The sequence below is a fragment of the Schistocerca piceifrons genome, chromosome 3 (assembly GCF_021461385.2).
Source record: "Schistocerca piceifrons isolate TAMUIC-IGC-003096 chromosome 3, iqSchPice1.1, whole genome shotgun sequence".
NCBI lineage: Eukaryota > Metazoa > Arthropoda > Insecta > Orthoptera > Acrididae > Schistocerca > Schistocerca piceifrons.
Genome location: NC_060140.1, coordinates 200665145 through 200688156, shown reverse-complemented (window position 1 = coordinate 200688156; position 23012 = coordinate 200665145). Strand labels below are relative to the sequence as shown.

The following is a 23012-nucleotide window of genomic DNA, read 5'->3' as shown; positions in this document are numbered from 1 at the left end:
CATCTTGAATTTGACAAAAAATATGACGACAGTATAATATCCCTTTTTAGCGCCACGTCAAAGATCTTTGTCACAGAAATTTGACCAATTTTTGATCATATGTCTTTGTTAAAGAAATATGATAGTACGAGGGTCACTCCAAAAGAAATGCACACTATTTTTGTAAAAATACAGTTTTTATTCTGCACGTGTGAAAGTTTTGCAGTGTGTAGATACACCCTTCCCGTTTGTTTTCAAACTTAGTTCAACCCGTTCCCGTGAGTGGCGCCGTCACAGCATGTCATCAAGATGGCTGCTACACTTGACGTTCGTCAGAAGCAACGTGCTGTCATAGAATTCCTGTGCTGTGAAAACGAGACAGTGGGAAACATCCACAAGAGGCTGAAAAAGGTGTATGGAGATGCTGCTGTCGATCGCAGTACAGTTAGTCGGTGGGCAAGCAGGTTACGTGATGAAAGCGGGCACGGCAATATCGAGGATTGTTCTCGCAGCGGCAGGCCTCGTACTGCACGCACTCAAAACAATTTGCAGAGAGTTAACGAATTGATGACTGCTGACAGACGCATCACAGTGAACGAATTGTCACGCTACGTTGGGATACGGGAAGGAAGTGTTTACAGAATAGTGGAAGTGTTGGCGTTAAAAAAGGATTGTGCCAGGTGGGTTCCCAGGATGTTGACAGTGGCTTACAAAGAAACAAGGAAAACGCAATGCAGCGAACTTTTAGAACAGTACGAGAGTGGTGGATATGAATTTCTTGGAAGAGCTGTGACAGGTGATGAAACATGGCTCCATTATTTTTCACCAGAAACGAAGAGGCAATCAATGGAGTGCCGGCAGTAGCATAGCTACTGGCAGGGTCTCCCAAGCCGGACTGGTCTCGACAGAGGAACCAGACAAAGTGTGTCCCACAACGTAGGGCAGGGAGGGCTCTAGAGGCGTAGTGAAGCCAGCTTCCCTATTACGGAAATTCAACAGAAGCCACGGAAACTGGATGGAAAGCATGTATCACGACACTGGCAAAGGAAACGGATAAAGGATCTAACAGTAGCATCATGGAATGTGAGGACAATGCTTCAGCCTGAAAAAATGAAAGAAATAGCCAATGAAATTTTAAAATTCAAATTTGATATTGTAGGGCTACAGGAAATAAGATGGCAGGGGAATGGGCAGATAGATAAACCTGAGTACTCGTTGGTATATAGTGGACCAGAAGAAAGAACAGGCCAACTTGGAACAGGGTTTATAATAACTAGAGAAGTTAGGAAAAGCCTTCTAGAATTTGAACACATAAATGAAAGGATGTGCAGACTCAGACTAAAAGGTAAATTTAGGAATATATCAACAGTTAATGCACATGCATCAACAGAGGAAAAAGAGGATATAATTAAAGAACAGTTCTACGAAGACTTGGAAAAAGTATACTGTGCAGTACCTAAATATGACCTGATGCTAGTAATAGGAGATTTGAATGCAAAAATAGGGAGGAATGAACATCCGTATGGAGTTTCTGGAAAATATTCACTACATGAAGAAAACAATGAGAATGGAGACTTATTATGCCAATTTGCAGCAAGGAATAATACGATTATTAAAAGTACCTGCTTTCCATATAAAAGGATCCATCTGGGCACTTGGAAGTCTGCAGCCAACGGAGTAGTCAATCAGATTGACCATATTTTAGTGATTGCACGCCACTCCACGTCAGTTACGGATGTACGGAGCTGCAGAGGACCAAACTGTGATTCAGACCACTTTTTGATAACATCAGTCTTGAGAGAGAAGCTGTCACTAACAAATGGCAACAGAATGGGAAAGATTATGAAATGGAATGCAGACAAACTGAACATCCCTGATGAAGTAAAAAAATACCAAGTAATACTAAGCAGAAAGTTGAGCAATGAAGAGACCACAGTAGGAGTAGATGAAAGGTGGAACAGGTTTGAAAAAGCCATTAAGGATGCTGCAGAGGAAATAATAGACATAAGAAGGAACAGAAGAACCCAGGAGTGGTTTGATGAAGATTGCAGGTCAGCAATAGAGGAAAAGAACAGGGCAAGAACAAAAGTACTACAGAGAGAAACCAGAAACAATGTGGAACAATGTAGAGAATTAAGGAGAAGAGCTAACAGACTGTGTAAGAGAGAGAAAAGAGAGTGGAATAAGAAGAAATTCCAAGAGCTAGAAGAACTAAAGGAACAGAGTGAAATAAGAAAGTTCTATCATTCCATAGGCAAAATGAAGAATAGATTCCAACCAAAAACAATGGCCTGTTCCAGTAAAGATGGGAAAATGATAAGGGAGGAAGAACAGATAGTGGGAAGATGGGCAGAATATTTCAAAGATACACTAAGCACCAGCCTAGAAGATGAAGAGACAGCTGCACAGGAGGGAAGAGTGGAGCTCGAAGTAGACAATGAAACCAACGAAGCAAGAAAGCCAACACTACAAGAGGTCTCCCAGGCTGTGCACAAGTCAAAAAACAATCGAGCCCCTGGGAAGACAGCGTAATTGCTGAATTAATAAAAACTGGTGGTGAGGCTGTAATAAAGGAACTGCACACATTAATATCAGATATATGGGAAACAGAAACTATGCCAGATAATTGGAAAATTGGAATAATAGTCCCCATTTATAAGAAAGGGGACAGAACAGCATGTGAAAACTATAGAGGTGTAACACTCCTAAGTACAGCTTATAAGATCTTCACAAGTACATTAAAGGAAAGGATACGGAAGTGTGAAGAAGGCATACTAGGGGAATATCAGTGTGGCTTTCGACCAGTCAGAGGAACAACTGATCAAATATTTGCGATAAGGCAAATGATGGAAAAGTTCTATGAATATGATATAGATCTGCATTTCTTATTCATCGATTTCAAACAAGCCTTTGACAGCATAAATCGGCAAGAACTATACAGAGTACTGAAAGAAGTTGGTATATGTGCTAATTAATAAGACTAATCAGAATGACAATGACAGAGACAAGAACAAAAGTAAAGGTCCTTAGCAGAAAAAGTGAAAGCTTTGACTTTAATAAAAGTGTGAGGCAAGGGGATAGTCTCTCCACTGTCCTATTCAACATAGCCCTGCATAGTGCAGTAAATAAAATCAACAAAAGAGGCACCATATTTATGAAAACTAGCCAGATATATGCATACGCTGATGACATTGCTATAGTAGGAAGAAATACCAATACGCTCCTAGAAACATACCGGGCAATGGAAACAGAAGCCTTAAAAATTGGCCTCATAGTAAATGAAAACAAAACAAAATATATGGTAATGTCACAATCTGAGGCCAGAAGAACCCCTAAAAACCTAAACATCAATGGGAAATGCTTCAATGGAGTGTCCTCTTTTAACTACTTGGGAGCCCTAATAACAAATGATAACAGTATTGGAAAGGCTATAAGGGAAAGAATACAAGCGGGAAACAGAGCTTACTTTGCAAATATGCAGCTTTTCAAAAGTAGCCTTGTTACAAAAAAAACTAAATTGCTAATATAAATTCCCTAGTCCGCCCAGTTATCACATACGGCTCAGAGGCATGGACGTTTGCAGAACACGATAAAAATGCTCTAAGAAGCATTGAGCGGAAAATACTACGCAAAATCTATGGGCCAGTAAGGGAGGAAGAAGGCTGGAGAATAAGCTACAATGCCGAATTACAAGAGTTAATACAAGGCAGGGACATAGTAAAATTTGTGAAATCACAGCGAATACGATGGCTAGGACACTTGGAGAGAATGGCAGAGGATAGAATTCCAAAGAAAATGATGAAAGGTATGATCCATTCAGTTAGGCGAAAAGGGAGACCTAGAAGAAGATGGATCGATGAGGTAATAATGGATATCAGCAATATGGGAGTCCGGGGGTGGAAAAGAGCAGCAAATAACCGAGAAGTGTGGAGGAAGATTGTTGAAGAAGCCAAGGCTCACCAAGGGCTGTAGAGCTACTGAAGAAGAATCAATGGAGTGGCATCATGCAAATTCACCCAAGAAAAAAAAAAAAAATTCAAAACCACAACTTCTGCTGGAAAAGTTATGGCTACGGTGTTTTTCGATTCCGGACTCCTGCTCGTGGACATCATGCCAAGTGGAACCACCATAAATTCTGATGCATGTGTGACGACACTGAAGAAACTTCAAGCTCGACTGAGTCGTGTTCGACCACATCGGCAAAAGCAGGATGTTTTGCCGTTGCACGACAATGAACACCCACATGTCAGTCAAAAAACCATGGAACACGTATTATGTTCGAGTGTAATGGCTTTTCTGGAGACTAGAAATCTATTCTGTAGGAATCAGCATGGGTTTCGAAAAAGACGATCGTGTGAAACCCAGCTCGCGCTATTCCTCCACGAGACTCAGACGGCCATAGACACGGGTTCCGAGGTATATACCGTGTTTCGCAAGGCGTTCGATACAGTTCCCCACAGTCGTTTAATGAACAATGTAAGAGCATATGGACTGTCAGACCAATTGTGTGATTGGATTGAAGAGTTCCTAGATAACAGAACGCAGCATGTAATTCTTAATGGAGAGAAGTCTTCCGAAGTAAGAGTGATTTCAGGTGTGCCGCAGAGGAGTGTCGTAGGACCGTTGCTATTCACAATATGCATAAATGACCTTGAGGATGACATCGGAAGTTCACTGAGGCTTTTTGCGGATGATGCTGTGGTATATCGAGAAATTGTAACAATGGAAAATTGTACTGAAATGCAGGAGGATCTGCAGCGAATTGACGCATGGTGCAGGGAATGGCAACTGAATCTCAATGTAGACAAGTGTAATGTGCTGCGAATACATAGAAAGAAAGATCCTTTATCATTTAGCTACAATATAGCAGGTCAGCAACTGGAAGCAGTTAATTCCATAAATTATCTGGGAATAGGCATTAGGAGTTATTTAAAATGGAATGATCATATAAAGTTGATCGTCGGTAAAGGAGATGCCAGACTGAGATACATTGGAAGAATCCTAAGGAAATGCAATCCGAAAACGAAGTAGGTTACAGTACGCTTGTTAGCCCACTGCTTGAATACTGCTCAGCAGTGTGGGATCTGTACCAGCTAGAGTTGATAGAAGAGATAGAGAAGATCCAACGGAGAGCAGCGCGCTTCGTTACTGGATCATTTAGTAATCGCGAAAGCGTTACGGAGATGATAGATAAACTCCAGTGGAAGACTCTGGAGGAGAGACGCTCAGTAGCTCGGTACGGGCTTTTGTTGAAGTTTCGAGAACATACCATCACCGAGGAGTCAAGCAGTAGATTGCTCCCTCCTACGTATATTTCGCGAAGAGACCATGAGGATAAAATCAGAGAGATTAGAGCCCACACAGAGGCATACCGACAATCCTTCTTTCCACGAACAATACGAGATTGGAATAGAAGGGAGAACTGATAGAGGTACTCAAGGTACCCTCCGTCACACACCGTCAGGTGGCTTGCGGAGTATGGATGTAGATGTAGATGAAGAAGCGATCACAAAACTCGGATGGACAACACTGAAACACCCGCCTTACAGTCCTGACCTGGCTCCATGTGACTATCATCTCTTTGGGAAACTGAAAGACTCTCTTCGTGGAACAAGGTTTGATGACTCCGTTGTGCACGCTGCCAAACAGTGGCTCCAACAGGTTGGTCCAGAATTTTACCGTGCGGGTATACAGGGGCTGGTTCCAAGATGGCGTAAAGCAGTTGAGAGGGATGGAAATTATGTGGAGAAATGAAAATATTGTTCCTAAAGGATGTGTCTACACACTGTAAAACTTTCAAATATGTAGAATAAAAGATGGATTAAAAAAGAATCGTGTGCATTTCTTTTGGAGTGACCCTCATATTACATCAGGCTATGGCAACGCGAAGAGAGTAGAGGTATCAACTAGCGCTACAGGTGGTCAGACAACGAAACGCGTTCGAGTAAGCCCACAGGGTTCTGCAGGTCGAAACTGAGTGCGCCAGCACGAGTATCGCTTGCTGTGAGGCACTCACCTGGGTGGCTGGTGGCTCCTCGGTGGTGGTGGTGGTGGTAGCCCTGGAGGGCCCTCGGCGGCGGGATGGAGCGCCCGTGGTGATGCTGGTCGCGGCAGGCGTCGTGACGCGGGGGGCGTCCGTGTCCGGCAGAGGGCAGTTCCAGCGCGGGGACCGCCCGAAGTCGATCAGCACGTTGTCTGCACACCAAAGAGATAACACAACACGTGGAGAGGCTGTGGCACGCTATTCAGCGCTCCCTGTGCAACTACAGTAGAGCGTCGATTATCCGAAGTAATTGGGGGACATGGGGACGGAAAACTGGTTTGTTCGGATAATCGAACTGTACATATTTATTTGCCAAAAGAAGTAATGTGCAGCAAATTTATTCATAAAAACAGGCATCTCTTTTAGTATTACAAAGTAACATACAAAGGCAACTTCAGTAGGAATATACAGGGTGTTACAAAAAAGGTACGGCCAAACTTTCAGGAAACATTCCTCACACACAAAGAAAGAAAATATGTTATGTGGACATGCGTCCGGAAACGCTTACTTTCCATGTTAGAGCTCATTTTATTACTTCTCTTCAAATCACATTAATCATGGAATGGAAACACACAGCAACAGAACGTACCAGCGTGACTTCAAACACTTTGTTACAGGAAATGTTCAAAATGTCCTCCGTTAGCGAGGATACATGCATCCACCCTCCGTCGCATGGAATTCCTGATGCGCTAATGCAGCCCCGGAGAATGGCATATTGTATCACAGCCGTCCACAATACGAGCACGAAGAGTCTCTACATTTGGTACCGGGGTTGCGTAGACAAGAGCTTTCAAATGCCCCCATAAATGAAAGTCAAGAGGGTTGAGGTCAGGAGAGCGTGGAGGCCATGGAATTGGTCCGCCGCTACCAATCCATCGGTCACCGAATCTGTTGTTGAGAAGCGTACGAACACTTCGACTGAAACGTGCAGGAGCTCCATCGTGCATGAACCACATGGTGTGTCGTACTTGTAAAGGCACATGTTCTAGCAGCATAGGTAGAGTATCCCGTATGAAATCATGATAACGTGCTCGATTGAGCGTAGGTGGAAGAACATGGGGCCCAATCGAGACATCACCAACAATGCCGGCCCAAACGTTTACAGAAAATCGGTGTTGATGACGTGATTGCACAATTGCGTGCGGATTCTCGTCAGCCCACACATGTTGACTGTGAAAATTTACAATTTGATCACGTTGGAATGAAGCCTCATCTGTAAAGAGAACATTTGCACAGAAATGAGGATTGGCACATGGTTGGATGAACCATCCGCAGAGGTGTACCCGAGGAGGCCAATCAGCTGCTGATAGTGTCTGCACACGCTGTACATGGTACGGAAACAACTGGTTCTCCCGTGGCACTCTCCATACAGTGACGTGGTTAACGTTACCTTGTACAGCAGCAATTTCTCTGATGCTGACATTAGGGTTATCGTCAACTGCACGAAGAATTGCCTCGTCCATTGCAGGTGTCCTCGTCGTTCTAGGTCTTCCCCAGTCTCGAGTCATAGGCTGGAATGTTCCGTGCTTCCTAAGACGCCGATCTATTGCTTCGAACGTCCTCCTGTCGGGACACCTTCGTTCTGGAAATCTGTCTCGATACAAACGTACCGCTCCACGGCTGTTGCCCCGTGCTAATCCATACATAAAATGGGCATCTGCCAACTCCGCATTTGTAAACATTGCATTGACTGCTAAACCACGTTGGCGATGAACACTAACCTGTTGATGCTACGTACTGATGTGCTTGATGCTAGTACTGTAGAGCAATGAGTCGCATAATGAGATTTTCACTCTGCAGCGGAGTTTAATCTGCCAGGAAGTTTCAATGAGTCGCATGTCAACACAAGCACCGAAGTCAACGTTACCTTCATTCAATTGGGCCAAATGGCGGTGTATCGAGGAAGTACAATACATATTGACGAAACTAAAATGAGCTAAAACATGGCAATTAAGCGTTTCTGGACACATGTCCACATAACATCTTGTCGTTATTTGTGTGTGAGGGTTGTTTCCTGATAGTTTGGCCGTACCTCTTTGTAACACACTGTTTATTAAACAAAAATATATACATATTACATACGCATTTTGCATGAACAATACACACAGTATACAAAATTAACGTTTAAAAAAATCCTTCATTTTGGTCTGTCTAAGCTACACACTTACGAGCAGCTAAGTTACGTACTTTTTTCATCACAGATATCTGAAACTGGTCACTTTCATCTTGGGCTTCAAACCATCGCAAGGCAGTATCTAAACAAGTGAATGCCTCAGAAGCTGTTGGTATACTTTCATCTTCGCTTTCTTGACCACTGACTGATGAGTTGCTGGCGGCGTCATCTTTATCAGTGACGACGTTTACAATCTCGCTGTCCTGCATGATTTGGTGTCCTGGATCTGCATCATCGATATTCATCCATTCATGAACGTCTTCTTCATCACATTCGTGGCAGTCTATTTCTTTTAGCATACCAAGAATATCATTCTGTTCGTCATTTTCAATCATGTAAGCTCACGAATCCCGTGTCTTGACTTGAAGCGTTTTAGCCAGCCCGTACTCGCATTAAAGTTCGAAGGCCCTCCTAGTTTTTCGTTGAACTGCATTGCCTTCTCACACAGAATGGGACCTGAGATAGGTTATCCTTCCGATCTCTTTTGTGTAAACCACTTGTAAACAGCATCATCTAGATCTGTGTTAGTGGCGAGCTTCGTAGTTTTACGGCTTGTTGATCCATCAGTAGAATCAAGCATAGCTATAAAATTTGCTATGCACGTCTTTTGGTTTTTTATATCCGTAATTGTCGACTTCCTCACCTTGTACTCATTGGATAAAGTGGTTGCAGATTCAACTTCTTCTAACCTTTTAATAATCTCGTACTCGTCCCTCATAGAAAGGACAACACGTTTACGTTTAAGCATTTTGTATCATCAAGTTCACTTCTTCACGCAGCAGCACACGATTGGTCGTAACGGAGAACAGAAGGTGACTGTTTGCACCGTGAGAAGCTCTTCTTGGGGGCGCGAAATCCTTCAAACAGCGCGGAGCGGCACGCCTTAACTCTAAGCTGGAGCAGCTGTTGCTGTGAACAGCTTTGATACTGCCGCAACTTCTACTGCCAGTGCCAAGCCGACAGAAGTGTGCTGATTGTTGAAACACAGCGACAGGCGGCTTGGCCGGTCAGCAGAGCCTTGTGAAGGCCCCATTAGAAGCAATGTTCCGCCAGCGGTGGCCCAGTGCGGCGACTACTGTGGGAAACTTGGTTTGGGAGTGAGGGGGATGATGAATTGTAGGCTGTGAGAGTAACAGGTGCGAGCGAGTACACAGTTCGGTTAAGCGGTCGTTCGGTTGACCGATGTTCGGATAATCGACGCTCTACTGTACTATCCGCCATGTTTCATGTGGTCAGTATCCAGTTGCTGACATGTCTTCCGAGCTGTAAGGCCACAATCCAAGAAACACCCAAAAGAATTTGCACTCCGGAACACCTGAACGACGAATTAAAACATCTGAATCAGTCTTTCGAGAAGAATGACTATTCAAGCAAAGGCGTAAATAGGGGTTTGTGAGCAAATAACATTAGGAAAAACTACAGCAATAAAATAAGTTTCCTTTAATTTACGTCTATGGCACAAACTTTTTGTTAACAGATTACCGGTTTCGGTCTATAATGGCCATCATCAAATCTGCAGCAAAAAATGGGAAAAAATATAAATACACTCGTAGATAGTCTACAGATTAAAAACAATAAATAGACCATGATGAAAAGTACTACTGACATTTATGCATTTGTGCGCTATAAGTATGAAGAGGCAAACCGCCGGCCGCGGTGGCCGTGCGGTTCTGGCGCTGCAGTCCGGAACCGCGGGACTGCTACGGTCGCAGGTTCGAATCCTGCCTCGGGCATGGATGTGAGTGATGTCCTTAGGTTAGTTAGGTTTAAGTAGTTCTAAGTTCTAGGGGACTTATGACCTAAGATGTTGAGTCCCATAGTGCTCAGAGCCATTTTGAAGAGGCATACCTGTTTAATAAAAACAAAGTCCTAATGTACTGCAGCCACAGTGGCATCGTCAAATGTTAAATGAAGCATCAGTACCAGCATCGTCAAATATATGTAAATAACATCATATGCACGAGTCATGTCGTCAGTAGCACTACTGTTCAAAAGAAGCTGCCGTACAGTGGCCACAAGATGTTTGTGTTGTAAGTTCACCAGATGTCGCTAATGTCGGCATACACTAGTTTTCAATAATTAATTGAACAGCGAAAATAAAGGGGGTACAACAGTTGAAGTTTATAATGAGCTTATAACGTATAAAAGGCATTACAGTAGAAAAAGCAATGAAATAGAACACGACAAAAGTAAGATTGTCAAAAAGAGGAAAAGTTAAGAGACAGTAGTTGACATATGCTTTAGTGCCAATATTCTAGATAATGACATAAGTAATAAACACCTTTGATAGCGCACAGGATAATATTAAAAACCATAAAAAAATCGCTAAAGAAGCCACAATGAAAGAAAACATAGTGCTGCACATAATCAGCGCCCTCTGTTATCGCTAACGCCAGAATACCGCATTGGCGGGAAGTGGCTGGAGATACGTGACCGCCAGAGGGCCCCTCGTACCCTGCGGCTCTCCGTTGCAAGAAAAGAATGATAAAATTCCGTAACGGTGCATGACCCACATTATCTAATTAATGCAGTCTATGAAATGAACAGAGAAAGAACAAGAAAATGTGTGATCATAGACGTCAATTAAAGAAACTTATTGTATTACGAGTCACTGTTTTATTCGCAACAATGTCGCAGCTTGTGACAGCAATAAAACACAGCGATGGAAGAACATTTTTTCTCTCACCTTTGTCAAAGAAGTAACTGATCGGATTGGCAAGATTTTGCAGAAACATGACATCAGACCGGGTTTAGACCAAGTAAATGTGTGAAGCACTCCGATCTTAAAGGACAAACGCCCTACTCTGGTAGCAAGTGCAGTAGATAAGATCCCGTGTACTTATGGAAAGTTCTGCATTGGAACTACCAAGAGAAGCGTGAATACAGAACTGAAAGAACATAAAAACCTTTGCCGACTAGGGAATACAGAATAATCTGCTATAGCAGAGCATGCTCTTCAGTCAGGAAATCATGAATTGAAATTTTTCGAAACCAAAATTTTATCTACTCTGTCAAACTACTATCCACGACTATACAGAGAATCCATCGAAACATATAAGCACAGTGATGATACTAACAGGAAAGAAGGAGCCTTGGATCTCAATGATTTGTAGACAATGACTCTGTAGAATCGACAGATAAGTTTTTATCTTTGACAGGCGATAGTCGATAGTTAACTTTTTATCTCTGACAAAGAGTATCTCTGCTGATCACGAGTAAACTCGACGACGCTCATTTTACACAGTATTTGTGGCGCTCTCCGACGTTCGGCATGTCAGTCGGCAAGACTCATCATCATGCTAAGCACCTCCAAAGATGGACGCTCTGGACGAAACGTCAGGAACCGAAACGTTTTCTTCGACCACGGTCATACAGCGCGGAAGACTCATCAGCAACTATGATACCCGGTCGCTAAAGCCTTCACTGTGTGATCATTATACAATTATTCTGAAAGCTAGAGAGTTTGTGTACGGTTTTGTAAGCTACACAACTACTGAATTTATTTTCAGAATTGTGTCTCTTGTGTGCTTACTGTATATATGCGCGCACATATCTCGAAAATAGATTGAAGATTGGTGTACTGTAAGGATTACAGCTATATTTACTACAGTGTCGTCTTGGTGAGTCAGTAATTTTCGAAGCACACTGATCGCAAAACGTAACTGAAAACGTTTTCGAGTTCAGTGATTGCCTGTTTAGTTAATGTGGAAACGGAACGTAGCAATGCTTATTTTAGTGTGAATGCGAAACAAGCAAAACTGTGAACGCTACGGACTGCATCAGTTTAGGCTTTGTTTGGGAAGGACTGTACGACAACAAAGTTCGACTTATACTGTTATTATTTCCAAGCGACATTTTCTGTTTTCCAACTGAATAGCTTATGTTCATATTTGACACATGGACAGTTTTATTTTGTAACGAAGCGGGTTCTCTATGCATAGCTCCTATGCTCGACTCATACAGACCATAGCAGCAAAATTAACACAAAAATAAACAGAAAAGCCATTACCGAAGCCTTACAGTATATATTTTTACATATGTTCTGTAACTGTTTTGAGTACATTGATTTATTTATTTAGTTCTGTAACAAAGCTTCTTGCATCGAAGTTCTCCTTGCCAAGTACCTTAAGACATATGATATTTCCAGAATTTCGTGACGATGGAGAATCTTGACAAAGACTTGCATGATACTTTGTATGATTTCCAATACGTCAGAAGTATAAGATCGCAAATCTTTGTTGTGATTAAAGACTTAGTGGATGGATGGAAGCTAATGTGAATTACGTCTTTTTTGTGTGAGTGCTACAATGTCATTGTTTCAGTTTTTGATAGTTCCAATAGGCATTGGCCAATAACAGTTTCTGTTGTTTTCTGGAAATTTTAAATGGACTGTACTTTCACATTAGAAACTATTAATTATACAAAGAAAGGCCTGTCATTTCGTGTGAGCAGATAATTTTTTGTTTGAAATGGTAACTTCAAGTTTTATGAAAAACAAATAGGGCTAATTACTCTATGAAACAATCTTCGTATCATTTTATTCGTGGCTAGTCATTTTGCAAAGTTTGGAACTATGTAATGACCAGATGCTAAACTAATTCAGGAGAGAGGTAGTTTAGATAGGTAGTGTTTCTTTCTTTCTTTCTTTCGCTACCGCCTTCTCCCGCATTGTGCGCAGGGTCGGCAGGGTTAAGTACGGATTTGGCATGGTTAATTTTAAGGGGTGGCTGGATGCCCTTCCTGCCGCCACCCCATACCCCCCAGTACGGAATTAGTGTACCCCACCTGTCTGAGTCTAGTGTAAATCGTGAAATAGTGTGAATGTGTTTCAGATGTCTGCGAGTCGTGTAACTGAGGCGGGACGTGGGGACCATCCCGCTATTCACCTAGGAGGATGTGGAAAACCGCCCAAAAACCACATCCAGGCTGGCCGGCACACCGGCCGTCGTCGTTAAACCGCCGGGCGGAGTCGATCCGGGATCGCCTACCCGAGTTCAGGAAGCAGCGCGTTAGCGCTCTCGGCTATCCTGGCGGGTCTAGTTTAGCTAGGTAGTGTCTCAAGTATGAATTTCATAATCTTACGATCATCCAACAACGTCGTTGTACATTAAACTGGCCAGACGGGCTACCGTCTTGTACCTTACGTCTTTTCATGGTGCAAGATACCCGCCAGGTGCCCTCTATTCCCAACGGGCGCCATCCAGCCGCAGCAATAGCCATCTGGCTTAATGACCATTGTCCAGGGTCCCTCTGCTGCCAGACGGACGGGCACCTGCTCTTCGGTGTACGTAGGGAGGTATCCGCTCGGGCATCTATAAAGCGCTCCATATGCAGTCTGGGGCCACCACCTTACAGGTGAGTGATGATCCCCCACATGGGCTGGCTACCATGTTGGGTGGCGGCCAACCTTCCTCGCATGATCCGCACTTTCGTAAAAAAAAGTAATTTGAAAGGGTAACGGTCAAACCCAGATGTGGGGTCCGAAGAACATAAGTTAACCGCCCGCAAGCTAGGTTGTCAACAGGCAATTTGTCCTAGAGACTGAGAGAAGCATAGGAAAGCATAAAACAATGCAACGGCTTGGGCCCTATGTTCGCCATTCACGTGCTCACATAAAAAGGCTGTGAATCCATTCCTCTTGCTGCTCTCTTGCGTTTGTCCTTCCTGTCATCACTAGTTCTGCAGCTGTAGCACTATTGCCTACTGTCTGTGCTATCTGACGGTATGTTGCTTCTCTGCCCCTTATGCCAATGATTCAACCTTTCTCAAGGTACGAAAAAAAGCGATAAGCTGCACATGCACCGTCTCTGGACATGCTGTGTTGCGATCTCCACCGGAAAAGTTCCAGTACCGTTTGACATACGTAATACATGTCATGTGCTCACACCATTCATCATCTACATCTACATCAGTACTCCACAAGCCATCTGACGGCGTGTGGCGGAGTGTACTTCTCGTACCACCAACTGATGTTCCCTTCCCTTTTCTACTCGCGAATGGTGCGAGACAAGAATGAAATGAGTTACATTTCTTCCTTTTAATCTCAGTCAGGCCAGTGCTTCTCCTACTATTTGTTTCATGTGGTCATTCCATTTAAAGCCGCTCTGGGTAGTTACTACTAGTTGTATTGTATTGTATGTTAACCAGGGACCTAAAAACGACGGAGAGGCTCCGTCCCCGCCTCAGCCGCAGTGGTCCACAACCCCACGACGACTACCGCAGTCCACTTCACCCCTCCGCCGCCCCACACCGAACCCAGGGTTATTCTGCGGTTCGGCCCCCGGTGTACCCCCCCCCCCCCCCTCCACCGCCAGGGAACGTCTCACACCAGACGAGTGTAACCCCTATGTTTGCGTGGTAGAGTAATGGTTGTGTAAGCGTACGTGAAAAAATTGTTTGTGCAGCAATCGCCGACATAGTGTAACTGAAGCGGAATAAGGGGAACTAGCCCGCATTCGCCGAGGCAGATGGAAAACCGCCTAAAAACCATCCACAGACTGGCCGATTCACCGGACCTCGACACAAATCCGCCGGGCGGATTCGTGCCGGGGACCAGGCGCTCCTTCCCGCCCGGAATACTACTAGTTACTCTACGTGAGATAATGTTTCCAACGATTTGTCATCAGTAGTGTAGTAGTACGGATGATGGATTTCTTTTCCTATGTATCCGGAATGTGTTACGTTTGTTGACGTCAAGTGTGGAACCCCAGAACCTTCATCATACATCAGTCCTCTGCAGGCCATTCTGCAAATCGATACTGTCTTCTGCCGTTGCAACTTTCTGACAGGCAGTCGCATCATCTGCGAACAGTCTTAAAGAGTTTTGGAATCTTTCTACTAGATCATTTATATACCTCGTAAACAGTAACGAGCCGACCGCGGTGGCCACGCGGTTCTAGGCGCTGCAGTCTGGAACCGCGCGACTGCTAAGGTCGCAGGTTCGAATCCTGCCTCGGGCATGGATGTGTGTGATGTCCTTAGGTTAGTTAGGTTTAAGTAGTTCTAAGTTCTAGGGGACTGATGACCTCAGATGTTAAGTCCCATAGTGCTCAGAGCCATTAGAACCATTTGAAACAGTAACGGTTTTATCACGTCCTCTAAGGGTGCTCCGGAAATTACCTTTACGTCTGCCAATTTTGCTCCATTAAGAGCGACGTGTTGAGTTGTGTCTGCAAAGAAGTCTTGAATCCAATCGCAAATCTGGTCCGATATTCGGCATGCTCGTATTTGTTTTTCCTTAACGACGGTGCGGGACGGTGTCAAATACGTTCATGAAGTCAAGGATTAGGGCATCAACCTGAGCAACGTTGTTTATAGTGCTCTAGATCTGTCTCATAGAAGAACAGAGCGTGTTGTGTTTCGCAGGATCTTTGTTTGCGGAATCCGTGCTCATTTTTACAGAGGAGATTTTCGTTCTTCAGAAACACCATAATCGTCTGGTATAAAACATGTTATATAGTTCTACATTAGATTGTCGTCAACGAAATAGGCCTACAATTATTTGGATCTATCCCACAACCCTTCTTGAAAACGGGTATGACGTGCACTTTTTTCCAGTCGCTAGGCATCCGTCGTTGCTCCAGCGAACTAGATTAAAGTGTTGCTAGAAGGGGAACAAGTTCTTTCGCATGATAGTTGTAGAATCTTATAGGTATCTCATCTGGTCCTGATGCCTTTCCACTAGTAAGCGATTATAGCTGCTTTTCTATTCCACGATCAACTATCTCAACTTTGAGGTTGCCGCGACGGATTAGCCGAGCGGTCTATGACGCTGCAGTCATGGACTGTGCGGCTGGTCCCGGCGGAGGTTCGAGTCCTCCCTCGGGCATGGTTGTGTGTGTGTTTGTCCTTAGTATAATTTAGGTTAAGTAGTCTGTATGCTTAGGGACTGATGACCTTACCAGTTAAGTCCCATACGATTTCACTCACATTTGAACATTTTTTTTAACTTTGACGTTCTTATGATGACTGGAAATTGGGACCGTTTTAGGGTCTTCCACCGTGAAACTATTGAAGAACATCGAAATCAGTATTTCCGGCTTTTTCTCTGTTGTCTTCCGTTTCGGCACCAGTGTGGTCACTGAGTGACTGAATAGATGATTCCGAACCGCTTACTGATTTTATGCAAGACCAAAACCTGATACGATTTTTAGTCAGATAGTTTGACAAAATTTTAGTATCAGAGTCACTAAATGCTTGTTCCATTGCTCTGCCTTCGCTCATTTTATCTGTTAGTATGGTTTTTGTTTGAGATTAAAGTACCAGCAAGAAGTATGTGTAAGGTTGACATATTAATCAACATATTCTACAGTAATTTAGGTACTGCAGCATCAGTTTGATAGCATTGGTCGAGGAGATAATGGTGTGGTGTGCATACTGTAAGACCTTCAGTACACACACCATCAGATTAATTGACTTGTCGCTCTAACGAAGTAGGCGAGTGTCAGCAATATCTCTCGTGGTCTTATCGTGGCTTGTTTAACTTCTGCCGTTAGGTCAGACGATAGAAATGCCGCTTGCACGCTTTGAGTAGCAGATTGACGGTGACCAGCTTTAAACAGAACTTGATTAATTTTCACACACATTTATTAAAATTTTAACAAGCATAAAAATTACTTAACTTGGTTCTGGATGCTATTTACAATTGAAAATCTGAAGTTCCTTTGGTATTGGTACGTTAATCTTATTCTCACATATATCTCTGATACTTGACAAAAGTGTCTATACATTTACCTTCATGCCTATGTACAGGAATATGGTAATCTTATTAGGGGCAGACTGAAACTTGACTATAGACTGGTACAGGCTGGTGCAGACAAATGCAGACTCACTACTCGGAGATTTGTACACTCATTATAATACCTCGCGCGTTCATGTATCACTGCGCGAGTGTGATCCGCGAGGAGAAAAGGTTCTACGTAAGCAGCAATCTCATTGGCTGCGTTACATATTAATACGTGGATCAGCGGAAGCAGAATTTGGTCCGTCTCTACGGCAGCGCCATCTCGTAGTGCGGAGACGGACGAGCACTGCGCCTGCGCTGGTGTGCTTAGCGGGGCGCGCTCTAGTGGGAAAGTTGTGTACGCGCTGACTACGCGGAACTATGTACACAACAAATGGTTTAACACTTTTAATTTCTGTCAGTGTAATTGAAACTCGCTAACCTACATTGAGCTCTACACGTTCTGCATTGACCTATAGAGAGAGACTTTGTATTTCTTTTCTGTGATTTTTCTTTTTTTTTTTTTTTTTTTACTTGGGCCTCTATGGTAGGGGGAAGTACGAGAGCATGCGACTTACGCTTGTTGAAAGTGTGGTGGAAGGAGACCTCTCGGCGATCGTTGAGCGGTCCGACGGCCCAGATGACGGCCTGGCTCTGGTTGGTCAGCACGGGCAGGTCCAGCTCGTCGCGGGCGCGCAGGTGGCGCTGGAACGTCACGATGGAGTAACCGTTCACCAGCGCCGCGTTCAGAGGCAGCACGGTGTTAGTACCCTCCTGTGAACACCACGATCGCAGTCAGCGGTTGACTCTGTAGACAAGTTTCTGCAGCCAAAGTCGTTTCTATTGAGTAAAAGCAGGGCCATGCTTCTAGAAGCTTCGAGGGATGACAGAGCACATCAAAGCAAACTGCTGTTAATATGACTGTGTGAGACATAATGATGGCCATCAAACGTGCACGATGTCATCACAAGTATCCATACACCCTATGTATTGCGGAATTCTCCAGTAGAGGTCACGACAGGCGTACCTGCCATTATACACTGAAGTGCCAAAGTAACTGGTACAGGCACGCATATTCAAATACAGAGAGATGTTAACAGGCAGAATAAGGCGCTACGGTCGGCAACGCCTATATAAGACTACAAGTGTCTGGCGCAGTTGTTAGACTGCTTACTGCTGCTGCAATGGCAGGTTATAAAGACTTAATTGAGTTTGAACGTGGTGTTACAGCCAGTGAATGAGCGATGGGACACAGCATCACTGAGGTAGCGATGAAGTGGGGATCTTCACGTACGACCATTTCATGAGTGTACTGTAAATATCAGGAATCCGGTAAAATATCAAATCTCTGACATCACTGTGGCCGGTAAAGCATCCTGCAAGAACGGGAAAAAATGGCTCTGAGCACTATGGGACTTAAATTCTGAGGTCATCAGTCCCCCAGAACTTAGAACTACTTAAACCTAATTAACCTAAGGACATCACACACATCCATGCCCGAGGCAGGATTCGAACCTGCGACCGTAGCGGTCACGCGGATCCAGACTGTAGCGCCTAGAACGGCTCGGCCACTCCGGCCGGCAAGAACGGGAAAGTTTGTAAATTTGTGGTAAGGTCTTAAGGGATCAAACTGCTAAGGTCATCGGTCCCTAAGCTTACACACTACTTAATCTAACTTAAATTAACTTACGCTAAGGACGACACACACCCATGCCCGAGGGAGGACTCGAACGTCCGACGGGGGAAGCCGCGATGACAATAGCAAGATGCCTTACACCGCTCGGTTATCCCGCGCGGCAAAGAACGGGATCAATGACGACTGAAGAGAATCGTTCATCGTGACAGAAGTGTAGCCTTTCCGCGAATTGCTGCAGATTTCAATGCTGGGCCATAAACAAATGTCAGCTTCCGAACCATTCAACGAAATATCATCGATATGGAGTTTCGAAGCCGAAGGCCCAGTCGTTTACCCTTGATGACTGCACAACACAAAGCTTTAGCCTTGTCTGAGCCCGTCGACGCCGGTATTGGACTGTTGATGACTGGAAACTGGTTACCTGGTCTTGTTTTAAATTGTATCGAGCGGATGGACGTGTATGGGTGTAGAGACAACCTCATTAATCCATGGACCCTGCATGCCAGTATGGGATTGTTCAAGCTGGTGGAGACCGTGAAATGGTGTGGGGTACGTGCAGTTGGAGTGATATGGGACCCCTGATATATCTAGATACGACTCTGACTGGTGACATGTATGTAAGCACTCTGTCTGATCACCTGCATCCATTCATGTCCATTGTGAATTCCGACGGACTTGGACAATTCCAGCAGGATAATATGACAACCCATGCGTCCAGAATTGCTACAGAGTGGTTCCAGGAACTCTTCTGAGTTTAAACACTTCCGCTGGTCACTGAACTGCCCAGACATGAACATTGTTGAGCATAACTGGAATGCTTTGCAACGTGCTGTTCAGAAGAAATTTCCAGCCCCCTCCTACTCTTACTGACTTATGGACTGCCCTGCAGGATTCATTCCTCCAGCACTACTTCATACATTGGTCGAGTCCATGCCACGTCGTGTTGCGACACTTCTGCGTGCTGGCGGGGTCCCAATACGATTCTAGGCAGGTGTACCAGTTTCTTTGGTTCTTCATTGTATGACTGTATGAGACATAATGACGATCAACAAACGTGCACGATCTCACCAGAAGTATCCGAACACCCTTATGTATTGCGCAATTCGCCAGTAGACGTCACGACAGCGGTACCTGCCATTATAAAAGGAGGGAGTATTGTGATCTCAGTAAAAAAGCAGTAACAGCAGAAAGGGTCGGCTAGGAGTACTCATTGCCTTCGAAAGTGTCGCCAGAGTAACATATCCACCATGGACATTTCAACTCCTGTAATGCTGCTCAAGTCGACTGTTGGTGATATGATATTGAAGTGAAAACTCGAAGATACAGCCACAGCTGAACTAAAACCATGCAGACCTCATATAATGACGGACTCAAACCGTTGAGCATTGCAGAAGATGACTGTAAAAAAATAGCACGAAATCAGCAGAAGGAATCACTCCTGACGGGGGGAAACTAGCCGTCGTACTCCCCTAACAGTTAGTGGTAAGATGGCACAGTGGATGGCCCGTCAAATACTGAACACAGGCGAGTATGAAAACAGGAAGAAGGTGTACTGAACTGTGAAAAAGAAGCAAAATAGGAGCAACGAACGGTCCAAGCTCAAGATGTGCAACATCGAGGAAACTGCAAGAGCCACAGCGTCATGCTTGTGTGGTCACGGTGTTGGACTGTGCAAGGGGAGATCCTCTTCAAATCTCCCTCGCACCCCATTATTATTTTTTTCTTTCTTCACAGGATTATGAACTGCCCGTTCGGTCATTGACGTGTCTGTTAGCTGCATTCAAATCTGTGTCTGTGTCGTGGAGTAACGTCCCTTGGCAACAACGAATTGTAAGGAAGGGACATCCGGACGTTTGTACCTCTTATTTGTTCTGCACAAGTACCACATGTTATGAGTTGAGTGCTCCGTTTTGAAAGTGATGGCTCTTGAATTCCTTTGTTGCAACACAGTACAAGCCCGTTTGTTTGTTGTTTTCATTTCTGTCAGAGGCCTATGCGGCATCTCGCCTCTTCTTGCTATTCCTCACATTTACTTGCGGTGGTAATCTATTCTTGCCACATGTGTCGTGTCTATAACAACTGTATTGAATATCAGTTGCCAAGACTACAGAAGAAGAACAGACACATCAGTAACTGGACCGACAGTTCATAATTTTGTGAAAAAAATGGGGCACGAGGGGAGATTTGCACACGGATCTTCTACTTTGCTGTCCCACACCGTGACCACACAACCACGAAAACGTGGCTCTTCCAATTCTCTCGATGTTGCATTTCTTGAGCTTGGGCCGTTCACTGTTTCTATTTTGAGTCTTTTTTCACAGTTCAGTACACCTTCTTTCTGTTTTCATGCTTGATCTGTGTTCGGTTTTCGCTGGGCCATCTTACCACTAAACGTGTTACCAGCGGTCCACCTAGCCCAATGACTGCGCGTAGGGAATTAAAGAGCAGTATAGTCGAGCAGCTTCTCTTAAACCACACATTCCTGTAGTCACTGCTAAGCGACTATTGAGGTGGCGTAGACGGCAGCGCCACTGGGCGATGGACATATGGAAACGAGTGACTTGTAGTGATGATTCATGCTGTACCCTGTGGCAGTCAGTTCGAAGGGTTCGGGTGTGGTGAATCTCTGGAGAGCATTGGCCTGAAGTGCCAACACTGAAATAGGAGGAGGTGGTGTTACGTTATGGGAATGTTTCTCGTGTTAGCGTGTGGTCCCCTTATTGTGCTTAATATAACGGTAAATGTGGGAGGACATGAACACATTTTACAACATTGTAACATTGTGTACTGCGAGCATGTACAGCAGCCGTAGAGTTCGGGAACGATTTATTTCATTTTATTTTACAAGTCTAGTACCGTAGGACCAAATTGAGGAGCAAAGCTCCAAGGCCGTGGAACGTGTCAGTACATGAAATTACAACATAAAAGTCCAAGAAGGTTATATGATTCCTTGTGGAAGTGTTTATTTAATTCGCCAGCAATGCTCAGAAAATGATTGTTACATACTGTTAATATCTCTGATTTATCAGTAACAGAAATATTTTTACTACTAACTTACTTTATATCGTCGACCTTGTGCTCCTGACAAGACACTTCCTTCAGAACTGATAATATGGTTTTAATTTCATCCTGTGAATTAGCTATTCTATTTGCGTACCACATACTCTTTGCCTTCCTAATAACATTTTTAAGCACCTTACAATACTGTTTATAATGGGCTACTGTAGCTTGATTGTGACTACTTTAACATTTTTATATAATCCCCACTTCGTTCTACACGATATCCTTATCCCATTTAGCCGGCCGAAGCGGCCGTGCGGTTAAAGGCGCTGCAGTCTGGAACCGCAAGACCGCTACGGTCGCAGGTTCGAATCCTGCCTCGGGCATGGATGTTTGTGATGTTCTTAGGTTAGTTAGGTTTAACTAGTTCTAAGTTCTAGGGGACTAATGACCTCAGCAGTTGAGTCCCATAGTGCTCAGAGCCATTTGAACCATTTGAACCTTATCCCATCAGACAGCCATCCAGGCTGCCTTTTACTGTTAATACTCTGTTTAGAACGTTCTAATGGAAACAAACTTTCAAAGAGCATGAGAAATGAGTTAAGGGAAGCATTTGTCGTGTATGTTATCGGCACTATAAACATCCTGCCACTCTTGCTGCTTGACTAGGTTTTAACAACTCTCTATTGCCTTTGGATTAGCTTTTCTAAATAGTTTCTAATTATCTATAACATTTGCCTGAGTACAAAAATTTTTAGTGTTAAAATATATGCCTCATGGTCTGAAACGCCATTCACCCTTTTACTAACAAAACGCCCATCTAGTAAAGAAGAACGAATAAAAATATTTTCTATAGCTGTGCCTCTGTTCCCCTGCACCCTGGTTGGAAAAAACACAGTGCATCAGATCATATGAGTTTAGGAGATCTTTCAACATCCTTTTTCTTGCACGGTCACATACAAAATTAATATTGAAGTCACCAAGTATAACTAGTTTTTGGTACTTCCTATAAAGTGAACCAAGGACCCTCTCTAGCTTGAGCAGAAATGCTCAGAAGTCAGAGTCAGGGAACCTATAAACAACAACAATTAGAAGTTTGGTTCCACTAAATTCAACTGCCCCTGCATAACATTCAAATACCTGTTCAGTACAATGCCGTGATAAGTCTATGGTCTCAAACGGAGTACTGTTTTTTACGCACATTGCCACTCCCCCCCCCAAGGAACTCCTTAAAAAACAGCCAGCTAATCTGTATCTTGGTAAAGGAAACCTCTGAATTGTCAAATTATTTAAGTGGTGCTACGGTAAACCAATAATGTCAGAGTCAACGTCCATAAGAAATTCACAAACTTTAATATCTCTTATATTTTGATGAAATATGCTAATTCCTTCTCTACTTGGATACCTGACATCCTCTGAAGGTGAAACCCTTCTTAGAAGACTTCCATTAAGCAGGGAT

At 43.9% G+C, this 23012-nt stretch overlaps 1 protein-coding gene across 1 annotated transcript in view; it reads right to left on the bottom strand.

The window, feature by feature from the left end:
- The window catches only part of LOC124790013 (protein Skeletor, isoforms D/E-like), a 337997-nt gene that overhangs the window by 64556 nt on the left and 250429 nt on the right, over window positions 1–23012 (bottom strand). Inside the window, exons 9-10 of the mRNA XM_047257562.1 lie at window positions 17496–17691; window positions 6104–6174 (exon numbers count right to left, since the gene is read on the bottom strand). Of these exons, the coding sequence (XP_047113518.1) occupies window positions 6104–6174; window positions 17496–17691 (267 nt within the window). The remainder of the gene's footprint in view (window positions 1–6103; window positions 6175–17495; window positions 17692–23012) is intronic.